Below are 11,600 nucleotides of genomic sequence, written 5' to 3'. Positions count from 1 at the left end.
GCTAGCCAGCATGATAGATATCAGATAAAACCAGCATGGATTTAGTCTCAACTCACTTCAGGCAGTTCATTTAGGTGAAATTCACTGCTGTGCAAGAGGCCAGAGTGAAGTCTGTGAGCCACTTAGGTGGCAAATGGCTGAGGCTGCAACTCAGTAGTTGAGGTATGAGATTACAGGACATTTCCTGAGGATCCAAAACAGATCCCAGGCAGAGATTAATTCTGCAATTAATGTCAATAATAGCAGGATCCTATACAACTCATAAATCACTTTGGAACAATATATTATTGAGTGCCACAGGGTATTGCTCAGTGTGAAACAGAAAGCATTTGGGGAATTTTAAATGGAGCGCCATGGCTCTTTTTGCATTTTAAAGAGCTAATACTTGACTTGCAAAGCTTTCAATATTTTCCTTTTCACTAGTTTGGCAAAGAGATAGGCCATGAGTCAATGCAGTAACTTGGAGGCTGTTGCATCACTGCAGGTTCAGCCTGTGACTACCTTTAAGCTTCTTCAGCTGGTCACGAGAGAAGCAGCCCAACACAGCCTGAGCCAATGGGTGAAAAAGCCACAGGGAACAGGAGGGACACCTGTGCTGCTGCCGATTTTGGGGACAGACCACCCAGTTATTATCTACCTTGCTCATTGCAGAGTTGTTCTGAGACGCTGTGGATTGACTTTCAGCTGTAAAATTCTCAACGATGGCAGCAGGTTTCAAGAGGCTAAGTAGCTTTGCATGGGCAGAAGCGTGTTTCAAGCTGTTTGAAGCAGCCAACTGCCCTACACAGAGCCTCACCCGTGAAGGAGCTTTTTGAAGGAGCTGGGGTTGTTTAGCCTGGAGAAGAGGAGGCTGAGGAGAGACCTCATTGCTCTCTACAACTACCTGAAAGGAGGTTGTGGAGAGGAGGGAGCTGGCCTCTTCTCCCAAGTGACAGGGGACAGGACAAGAGGGAATGGCCTCAAACTGCACCAGGGGAGGCTTAGGCTGAACATTAGGAAAAAATTTTTCACAGAAAGGGTCATTGGGCACTGGAACAGGCTGCCCAGGGAGGGGGTTGAGTCACCTTCCCAGGAGGGGTTTAAGGGACAGGTGGACAAGGCGCTGAAGGACATGGTTTAGTGTTTGGTTGGACTCGATGATCCAATGGGTCTCTTCCAACGTGCTGATTCTATGATTGTATGATTTGATGGAGTAAGTAATACCTGTCAGTTCTGAACATCAACCGCTTTCTTCCCCAAAGCCCCTAACAAATGGCATCACCAGTAATTAAGCAGATGTGGTTAGTGGGTTTATGCCCGATAAAACTAGGCAAAGAAAAGGTGCTGAGGAGACAGGCAGCATGAACAGGCAGGGAGAGCATGCAGGTTTGCAGTTTCCAGATGCTGCTGCTTGGATCTTTGCCATGAGAGTCAAAACCCACATGGAAAATGAGAGTGCAGGAGTCAAAAAGTGGCACCAGCAGGCTTTGGCAGGGCCAGCCACGGTGCACAGCGTGGAGCAAGAACAGGGAACACACACACATACCGGGTGTTCCACCTCTCCCTGAGCATCTCATTCAGGTATTTAGGACAGATCTCCCTGAGCATGTCATGAAGTGCATCCCAGCGTGTCCTGGGGCATCCCTGGCTGTTCTCTTTGGAGACACAGCTCAATGATTTGAGAAATAACTATTCCCAGCCCCCCACCCCAGCAGGCTGAAGGACAAGGGTGGAAATGCAGCCGATTTCTGCACAGCAAGTGCAAGCCGAAGTCTCCAGCATTTTAGCTATGCATTACTCCCAGGCTTGTAAGTGGTTTCTATTTGTTTTAACACTTTCCTATTCTATCTCCTGCATTTTATCTGCTACTTTAAATCTTTGTTAGTGAATAGGTTTTTACTAGAATCATTAAGTTCCATTCAACTCATTCAAACGCAGCCCATTAGCTTTATTTGTTGCCTGGTTTCCTTATCTGGATTGATGTTATCTGCCTGTTCCTGTTGTAAAATAAAGGTTTCCTGATGGAGAGGAAGAAAACAGTTTGCCGGAGGCAGAGGTTCCCTTTGTTCTTACCCTGGTCGACAAAGAATCTTTCCAGAAGGTGAGGGGGGATAAAACCTTACCAGAAACAGCCTTCCCACTTGAACCGAGGCTGTGAGAAGATGGGAATGTAGGACCTGTTGGACACTCCTGCTGCAACAGATTGTGGCACCCTGTGACAAAGAGAGGCGAGGACCAGAAGAGGAGCAGGTAGGATGCAGACAGGTGGTGTGTGTTTGCAATATTAGCTAATCCAGCCGGCACTGGACACACCTGCACCTCCACCCCACCCCACAGGTGTTCTCACACAGCCAGATGCTTCCTCAGGAAGGATTTTTCAGGCTTTCGTTTTCTTGTGATCACTAAGTCTGTTTCACAGCCCTCTACTGTGAAAAAGTGTGAGGAGACAAGATAAACAAAATGAGGGTTTTCAAAAGCAAGCGTACTCATAGCAGTATCTTTATTTTGGTTATTTTCCCAAAGAGCTGTGGACAGGTGAGGTACAGCAGGGAAGCAATTTGCCTAGCAAGAACTCTTCATGTGTTCTTCATACAAAAGGCTTGGGATTCGCACAAGTAACTTGGGGGATGGCCAAGGAGGAACTGAGGAAAACAGCGTTTCTTGTTGCTGCGTGTACCTTTCAATCTTTCTGCCAACAATTTTTCAGGAAAAATAAACAGGATCCCCTAAAATATCACTGCTTGCAGTAAAGCACCTTCTTTCTTTCCAATTTCTCCTCCACTTCCCAGAAATCAGGGTTCTATAAGATGCTCATAAGCCCCATAAGAGCAGGGCTTCAAATTCCAGCTTGGGAATGACCACTCAGAAACTGGATCCTAAGGCAGGGCCCACTATTTTCCTTAAAATGTGAAATACTAGGGTTCCCAGCCATGCTGGATGTCATTGCATGAGAAGTTTTGCTAGTGATACAAAAGTCTAGCAAAGTTACGGCATGTGGCTATAGCTGTGCTTAAAACTGTGCCTCTGAAAATCTTTGCCAGATCCATATGCTGTTATTCATCTGCTTCTAGAATTATACTCACAGAGGCAATACTACCTGAAATAACAAAACCATAATTTAGGGTAAGTGCTCTGTGCAATACATTGTTCTTAACGCTGGTGCATCCTTGCCTGCCTGAGTGGAGCAGACCTGGTGTAGGTGCTGATGAGGATGGGCTCTTATTAGCAATTCTGCACACAGCAAATATACCCAAGTGGTGTTGTAGGACTGAATCCTTAACTAGCACCCAGATGACTGGTACCTGAAGATAACCCTTAGATATATTTAAAAAGTATTCTTTAAAGCAAAGCAAAGGGGTTAAAGTTTTGCTACCAGCTTGGCAGACTCAGGGATGTTACTGGGGATCTATTCAGAGCTTTCTGTGTGCTTCTTCTCCAGGGCACATAAGGGCTGAAGCCTCTTCAGTACTTGTGTATCTTGCATAACCTTGAAGCACAGTCACCTCCATCCACAACTGTGTCCTTAGGATGGACACAACCCTGTCAGCAGGCCAGGAGGCCTGTAAACCTTCCAGGTGGAACTAGGCATATGCATTTCTAAGAGGGAAGACACTAACGTATCTACCAAAGCTCTGAGCCTAAAGCTGATGAATGGCTACTCTACAGCTGGCTTGATTAAATGGCCATTAAAGATGATGTAAACATCAGCCTCTTCACTGTAGATGGCATTTTCTCGCTCCCTTTTGAACATCCTCACCCAGACCTCCTCTCCTTCCTGCAGATCCAGCATTAGGCTCTGGCTCTGCATGATGCTCCGATCACTGGGCTGGGCGTAGAGAATGGCCACCTCTTTCTCATTTTTCATCAAGTGCAGGTAGGTCTCCTTGAAGTTCCAGGTGTGGACATTGAGGCTGAAGTAGTAGATTCCTGCCACATAGCAGAAGAACTTCCCCGAGAACATGTTGAAGTGCTTGTACAGGTTCACAAACTCGGTGTCAAAAGTGACATGCTCGTAGTAGTCTGAGCTATGAAGGGGTTTTCTCCGACCTACGGAGAAAGCAGCATAGAGCTGCTTGCAGGAATGCCCTTGCGGGCCAGGCTGTCCTTTCTGTCCTTTCTGTCCATTCAAGCCACGCAACCCTCTTTCTCCTTCCTTCCCAACTGCTCCAGGGTACCCTTTCTCTCCCATTTCACCCTTCTCACCTGTAAGCGTAAAGAAAAATTTTGTCAAACATGAGGTCCAAGCAGACACATCTTTGCTGGAGACAGTCTGCAAAGCAGGTCCTAAAACACTGTTTTCCCAGCATGGATATCTGGAAGTGTTGGTCAGACACCAGCACCCTTCCAACTCCAAGAAGGGTAAATATGCCAGTGAAGGTATGGCCCCACTGAGATTGTGGTGTCAGTGATTAATGTCCAATAGTGGAACTCCATGACCTCACCAGACTGGTTACAAGAATCCAGTATTCATGAACACAGCCCCTTTGTGCACAGGTTTGGGCAAGAAAAGCTACCAAGATCTGATTTGGGCTTGGGGGACATGGTTGGGTTCATTTTATTATCACATTAGTCAGCTTTACCCACCTTTGAGGATGGTGATATCTATAGTGGGCTGGACTTTGGGTATTGAATAGGCTGGGTCGCTGCTCATCCTTGTGTATCGAGAGGAGATGATGGACACGGGCTGCTCTGAAGGGCCGCAGCATCGCACGCACGAGAGGCGCCGTCTCGGCAGACCCTTTTCCATCACAGCCCCGACGTTCGCGACGGACACCACGAGCAGGAGAAACACAGCTCTCATCTTCAGCAGAGCCAGCTGGACCAAGCAAAGCAGCAGGAATGGTTAACATGGTAATTCAAATCAGAGCTTCTGATGGGCCATCTGTTAATGTTACTGCAAGGTGCATTTCTTCTGATTAATTGTTAACTTGTGGTAGCACTGGGAGACTCCAGGTAGGAAGGTGGCTCCACTGCACGCTGTTTACAAGCAGTGGAAAAGGCAATCCCTGTCTCATTACCTACAGTTGGAGTATCTGACAACAGAGACCAGGTAAACAAAAGAATAAACCCCAAAACAAAACCTGCTGAGACCAGAAGCTAAGGCTGTGATGCTTAAAGCTGTCAGAGCAAGCTCTGCTCAAGGCACACTCACTGCCTGGCTGCTGTTGGAACAGCCCTTTCAAAAAATGCTGGGTAGAAGACACACAGAGTTCCTCTGGTGACTCTTTCTTGCACTGCCATTCTGAAAAATTCAAAATCAAATGCAGAAAGTGAAACTTTATTTAAATGTAGAGCCTAAACCTGATTTTTTTTTCCCAGAGTTAAAATCTGAAAGGAAATGAAACTAAAGGGCATCAAAAGCATTTGTCTCTTTAGATGGTCTTTCTTAGCCTCTTGTTAACCTCTTTCCAAGGTGACCTATCCATGTGCTGTTCCTAGCAGAATTTCTGTGTACGCTTTCCATTTTTATTTTCCAATGCACAGTATGTAATTTCAAATAAGCTGCAACAGACTGAACTGGGATGTGCTCTGCACAAACACTAGTTTTTGAGATCATCTATTACATTTTCATCTGCTGCTGGCAAGCTCCCAAGGCCATGGATGCTGGGTGAAATGAACAGAGGGAAAATATTTCAGATGGTTCAAAGGAGGAGAGTTTTCCCTCACTCCTCATCAGCTTCTTTCTTAGGGAGGGATTGGGGCCAAGGACGGGCAACTGTCTCCTCATACCATGTATAATTAGCATCATTCTACTGATTGCACTGGTGCTACATATAAGACAGGTTTTGGACTGATGCCTTTTTGGACCTTATCCTGAGTCCAATTAATTGGATGGACTCTTGTTGACCTCAGGCTGGGGACAGCATTTACAGCTTCTCTTCTATCAGTTTTAATTCCTGGAATGGTTGGAGAAGGTCATATTTAGATGTCCTGGCTTTCAGAAACAGCTCAATGAACACCCAAATCTCGTCTTGGAGCTCTACAAAGGTTTCACCAGGCACAAAATGGACCAGTTGAGAAAATACGGTTGGAAAAAGAATGTCAGCCCAATGCAAGGTACCTGGATTGTACCAGCATTCTTGGGAGATGCTTTCTGCTAGTTCTTACCTGCTCCAAAAGAATTGTTATTCACACCTTTTATTACTTGGTGTAATTCAGCTCTCAGAAAACCCGATGAATAGTTATGAGCAGCAACATAATAACTCTCCTTCCAACAGCAATGAAAGATCTTCCATCAAAGCTGTCATAACTTGAAATGATCTTTCTGTGCTTCATTCTAGGCACAAGTCGGAGGAGGGATTAATACACCTTTTATACCAGTGTTCAGGGCCTGAATTTCATTTTCATTAAGTCCTCTTTAATTTTCATTCACTTAAGCCATCTTTGTGCTGCCAAACAGGAACAGAAATGCAATGCAAGTCTAAAGGGACAACAGGTCATAAATAAACAGCTCATGCCTGACCAGAAAAGCAAGTTTGCACTGCAGAGAGCATTTGGGGTCTCCTCTGTGGTGCTTAAAGCTTGTACATATACTTCATGGTCTAAAGAAGACCTCGTGTTCACTCAGATTCCCAGGTAATCAGGGTTATTACATCCTCTTCTGGCTAAAAGCCATTTAGCCCTTTTTAGATAGTCAATAACCTGGGGATAAAGTATAGGGCAATTGGTTACATTATCAGAACATTAAAACCAGAGGATGTAATTGCTTATAATACCTTCATGAAGGAGAAAGAACATTCATTAAGAGGAGTGTTCGTAATGGATAGAAAGGATTCATAAATACAAAGAAATTACAGTTTTATAGGTCATTACTCTCTTGAAGATGAATGATTTCCTTATTTTTAGAAGTGACTTAAGGGGAAAAAAAAGTCTGGGTGAAAAATCAGTGTTCGGGTTGCGCACAATTCATTTTACTGTAATTCAAGCACCCATTGTAGGAATCAATGTCCACTTGCATGATTCATGAAGTATAATTACTGAAGTTATTGGCTAGAAATTGCTTTTGGGAAAAAAATGAAGCAAATGATGCAACAATCCAGATAGTTCAGAGTGTAACAGGTTACTTTAGTCAATGAAAGTGATCAGGAATCCATGTAGCCCCCATCCTAACACCATCCTAACTGGAATGCTTGAATGCTAGCATGAAAAGACACACTCCTGAGGTTAAGTAGTATAGTAAGTTCCTATACTCTGCAAATATTTCTCCTCTTGCTTCCCCCTGGCAATCATAGAATCACAGACTGGTTTGGGCTGGAAGGGACCTCAAAGCCCATCCAGTCCTACTCTCTGCCATGGGCAGGCACACCTCCCACTGGATCAGGGGCTCCAAGCCCCATCCAACCTGGCCTTGAACCCCTCCAGGGATGGGGCAGCCACCCCTGCTCTGGGCAACCTGGGCCAGGGCCTCCCCACCCTCACAGGGAAACATTTCTTCCCAAGATCTCATCCTCTTTCAGCTTAAAACTGCTCCCCATCGTGCTATCCCTGCACTCCCTGATCAAGAGCTCCTCCCCAGCCCCTTTCAGTACTGGAAGCTGGATGATGAATTCAGCAGTGTGGGATTCTGTTTGAAAGTTGTCCAGCCCAAAGATGGAGATCAGGAGAAGGAAAACCTCAAACTATAGAAATCAAATGTGAAAGAGGGAAGGAAACAATCCTGGGAAGGGTTTCCTTGTAACATATCAAGTTACTCTTGAGATAGGAATGATTTGAGCCAAACTTAAGAGGAAAATACATCATTAAGTAACGTATTTTTGCTCTGCACTGACCTTGGAATTACCTTGACATAAAACATAACCCATCAAAATTTTATTTACACATTTTTTTCCTTGCTACGAACAACCCTCATCAAAAGGGCTGGTTTTCCAGTGACACCCGGCATTCCTAGAGTGCAAAAAAAAAAAGCCAGATTCCTCCTATGCATAATCATAGAAGGCTTTGGGTTAGAACCACAAACCTTTGCTAGGGAAGGATAGAAACTATTAGTTCCAGTTCAGGGAGTTAAATGATGTGATTCTTTCCTCTTGTGTGCACCTTCTTATTTAAATATATTTTCTTGACACTATTACAGTGGGATCCAGCACCTTGATTGATTTTTTTTTAATTCATGATTGAGTTTATTCTTATAGTTCAAGGTAGACAGCTTGTGTATGAGGCGCATTTGCTCATGAAAAGCTTTGTAATGATTCCGTGTACCTGCAGACTTCTAACACTTTGATGTAAAGTAACACATCTGGGTAATAGCAATGATAAGAAACACCCATAATATCTGCAAAAATATTAATAGCTTTATTTCTCTTCACACAGAGGAAATAAAGCAATATGGCAAAGCGGAGGCTGAAGCAAAAGGTTTTCTGTGTGATTAACAGTGTGGAGTTGGCAACCTGAACCCTTGGCCGAACCTTGTCTGATCCATTGGCACCGCAAGCACCCCCTGTGGGATGTGTAGGTCATGTCAAAGGTAAAGATCTGCATTAACCCACCACAGCATGTGTTTTCACTGCCTGCAGTGGAATTATGTCCTTATCTTGCTGGTTTGCTCGAAGAATAAATCCCACTGATAGCTGTGCTGAGCTTACAGGCTGCGATAGTGAGAGTTCACGAGGCAGAAATTGCTTTTGGATCCATAAACTGTGCTTTAAGTTCCTGCTAACATTTCCCTTCCTGTTATTCCTAGGGCTTCACTCAGAAAATTAATCTATGACTGTCTTTGCTTTAAATTCATGGTGCACAAGACAACAGCAGCCACTGCCCATTTTAATTAGTAACAAATCTTGACTGGAAACCCAAGAGAGCAGTTAAGACTAAACCCATTTTTGCACCATAGAAATGGAAAACACAAGGATGAACGAACCTCGGCATCGTTTCAGAGATGGAAAATATTCCAGTTCAGCTTTTTACCTTTTGTCTTCTTTCAGGCTTCGACCTCCTTACTGCTCCAGAGCTCCTTGCATCGCCAGCAGCAGGAAATGAAGCATCGTTAAGGCTGGTTTTGTCTGGACACTAGACTTCCTCTTGGAAATAATTTGTTTGGGATCTCTGTTTACTTTCTTCTCCAGGAGGTTCTAAAATTTTTGAATGAGCAACTTCTTGTAGAATGGCCCAAAACACAGAAAGGACTTGTGCAAAGCTTTGAGAGCTCAGCGGTTCCTCTGCCCTCAGTGCCAGAGCTGAGCACGGGACGGCTCCGCTCTGACACGATGCTGCAGCGATGCTCCGCTCGAGCTGAGCATCAGGAGCCTGTCTGCAGCCATGAAGTGATCTGAGGGCTTGCAGACAAGAATATTTGGATCCCAAAATGCAGTGAAGTTTAAAAATTTCCACTGTCTGTAGTGGTTTGCAGATGACCAGTGTTAACGCCCTCTTGTCCGCAGTGTTTATACAACACGCTGGGGTGAAGCAGAAGAGGGGTTGGGTGTATTGCTACAGGCAGCTGAGTCGGTTTGAGCCCTGTGAGTTGTAAGTGGGATGCAAAGCAAAGCTCTGGCCATGGAGAGGCTATGGAGCTGTATCCGTATCTCTAACAGCATGGGTGAATATTAGGTCAGTGAGTTTGTAGCTTAATTTCTAATTATCTGGATGTTTTCTTTTCTGGTGCTGTTTTAGCGTGTGACTATTTCCAGCGTGGGTGAATTGCCCAGGTTCTTCTGTCCCAGGAGGAGCTGTGAAACACCTCCACCCCTCAGTGTGTGCCGCTGAGCAGCAGCGATTCGTGAGGTCACACGTGCTCTCTCCAGCTGCGATTTCACCCATCAGGCATGGGAAGAGATGAGGATCCAAAGCAAACATCCCTTTCTCTTATTTACACACACTTAGACCTGGAGGCTTGTATGGATTTAGTGCATTCCGCTGCAGATGCTGTAGGAGGAGAGGCATCTCCTGCATGGAAAATGTCCCTTGCAACTGGACAGCTGCACCTTCTCAGGGTGCTGCCTTTCCTGCTGTGCTGCAGGGGCTGTTATGATGCTTAGTTTGGCACAGACAGGGAGCAAAAGGGTGTTTGCTGGTTCCTAAAGAAACAACAACTACTTCTCTCCTTCTCCCCTTCCCTGCCTGCACCTCTGATGCCAGGAACATGCCTGCAATGTCCTGGAAGTGGCCCTGCTCTGGACAGGGCGGCTCCTTGAAAGCAATCCCATCTCCATAGCAAGCCCAGACAGTGATTCAGCTGGGCGCTGCTGAGGCCCAGGACAACTTAAAGCAACTCATTCCCACGGCAGCTTCTCCAACAGAGCAAATCACCCCAACAAAGTGGATGTCACCCAACTCTCCTTCACCCTTCCCAGCAGAAAGGCAGCTTTCCCGTGACCTGTCACTGCTGACTCAGTTGTGCTGGGAACTCAGCTTTCTCTGTGTTGAAATAGAGCAGGCAGAGATGTCTCTGCAGCTGGTCCCATGCGATGCTGTCCTGGCTGAGTGGGTGGGGAGCACCAGGACACGGCTGCTGGCAGCAGCAGGACCATCCCGTCCCGGCTATAAACCCCTGCTTATGGCTCAGAAATAAGCAGTGCACTTCAAACGGCTGCAGTTTTCCAGCTATGCTGGAGAAGCAAAGTCCTCTGAAAGTTTCCACGTCTGTGGAGGATGCCAGGAAACAACTTTTCCTGCCTGGGCTCCCGTGGCAATGGGGGAGCGAGCATCAGACTGGAGCCACACAGGATAGGGAACCGTCCCCGTCCAACTGCTCAGCCACAGCTTACAGCAAAATCAGACCAGAAGGAAACATCTTTCTGGTGTGCCACGGGTGGTTAATGAAACAAGGAGTGTTAGCAGGAACAAATTAAAGCCAGCTCAGCAATAACCTGGCCTCACACTTATTTTGTCTGCTGCAGTGAAGCAGAAAAGGTGAGATAAAGCAGCGCAGAGACCACCTCTCTGTGGCTCACCCAAGCATCCTGCTTCTGCAGGATGGAAAGACTTTGTTCCCTATAGCAATATTATTTGTTTCCCCCAACTTACTCAGATCCATCTAACTTACCTTGAGACTCAGAACCTGTCTCTTACTTTCCTTGCAGTCACTTAGCAGTGTGCATAATATGAAAGCTGCTGTTCATTCAGGTTTTTCAGTTCTTGGTGGTGGCTGCAGCTTCCTAGCTGGAGTCCAAATGAAACACTGAAAGTCAGTCCGGCTCCTTATGAAACCCAGCAGCTGGGTTGTTTGCAAAAGCAAGGGTTTTTCTTGTTTCTTTGCTTGTATCCACTCGTGCTGGATTCCTGTGCTTTTGTCCTTCTGTCCTTTCCTTAGGACTCGCAGCCAGTCTGTTGGGTTGCACGGTGCCTCTCACAAAGATAGAAATGAAGACCAAAAGTATTGTGAATAAAAAAAAAAATATCAGAAACCACAGACCCAAAACCACATCCAATGTTCCAGCCAAGAAAAAAAGTGCTGGGATCACATGGAAATGATTTTTCTTCGGGAGATTGCATCTTTTTAGGCAGGAGAAAGGACAAAAAAATAAAATTCCAAACCCATAATAAAACTTCTGGCTTTTGTGCATGAGCTGCAGAAGAGGTAAAGCCTCCTGAAGGGGTGCAGCATTGGAAACTGCCCCTGGGGTCATGCTGGGGAAGGTGCAAGTGCATGGCCAGGTGCCAGTGTGAAGGGAAGGGAGACAAGACAT

General features: G+C 45.7%; 1 protein-coding gene across 2 annotated transcripts; it reads right to left on the bottom strand.

The window, feature by feature from the left end:
• Window positions 1-3,002: 3,002 nt before the first annotated feature.
• On the bottom strand, window positions 3,003-11,218 carry C1QTNF8 (C1q and TNF related 8). Of its 2 annotated transcripts, none has more exons than XM_069869804.1 (3): window positions 10,958-11,218; window positions 4,564-4,795; window positions 3,003-4,182 (listed from the first exon to the last, which is right to left on the bottom strand). In XM_069869804.1, the coding sequence occupies exons 2-3, from the start codon at window positions 4,778-4,780 to the stop codon at window positions 3,635-3,637; spliced, it is 765 nt and encodes a 254-aa protein (XP_069725905.1). In that variant the 5' UTR covers window positions 4,781-4,795; window positions 10,958-11,218; the 3' UTR covers window positions 3,003-3,634. The 2 variants fall into 2 exon arrangements, with proteins under 2 accessions (XP_069725905.1, XP_069725904.1); XM_069869803.1 differs by lacking the exon at window positions 10,958-11,218 and adding an exon at window positions 8,881-9,241.
• Between the last annotated feature and the right edge of the window lie 382 nt (window positions 11,219-11,600).

This window comes from Phaenicophaeus curvirostris, chromosome 16 (assembly GCF_032191515.1).
Source record: "Phaenicophaeus curvirostris isolate KB17595 chromosome 16, BPBGC_Pcur_1.0, whole genome shotgun sequence".
Taxonomy (NCBI): domain Eukaryota; kingdom Metazoa; phylum Chordata; class Aves; order Cuculiformes; family Cuculidae; genus Phaenicophaeus; species Phaenicophaeus curvirostris.
Note: the sequence above shows the minus strand (reverse complement) of the source record. Positions and strands in the feature narration are given on the sequence as shown.

Coding starts and splice junctions, on each gene's coding strand:
- C1QTNF8 (XM_069869804.1), bottom strand. CDS start 4,780: ATGAGAGCTGTGTTTCTCCTGCTCGTGGTGTCCGTCGCGAACGTCGGG. Junction 4,183..4,563: donor AGATATCACCATCCTCAAAG/GTGGGTAAAGCT, acceptor TTACGCTTACAG/GTGAGAAGGGTGAAATGGGA.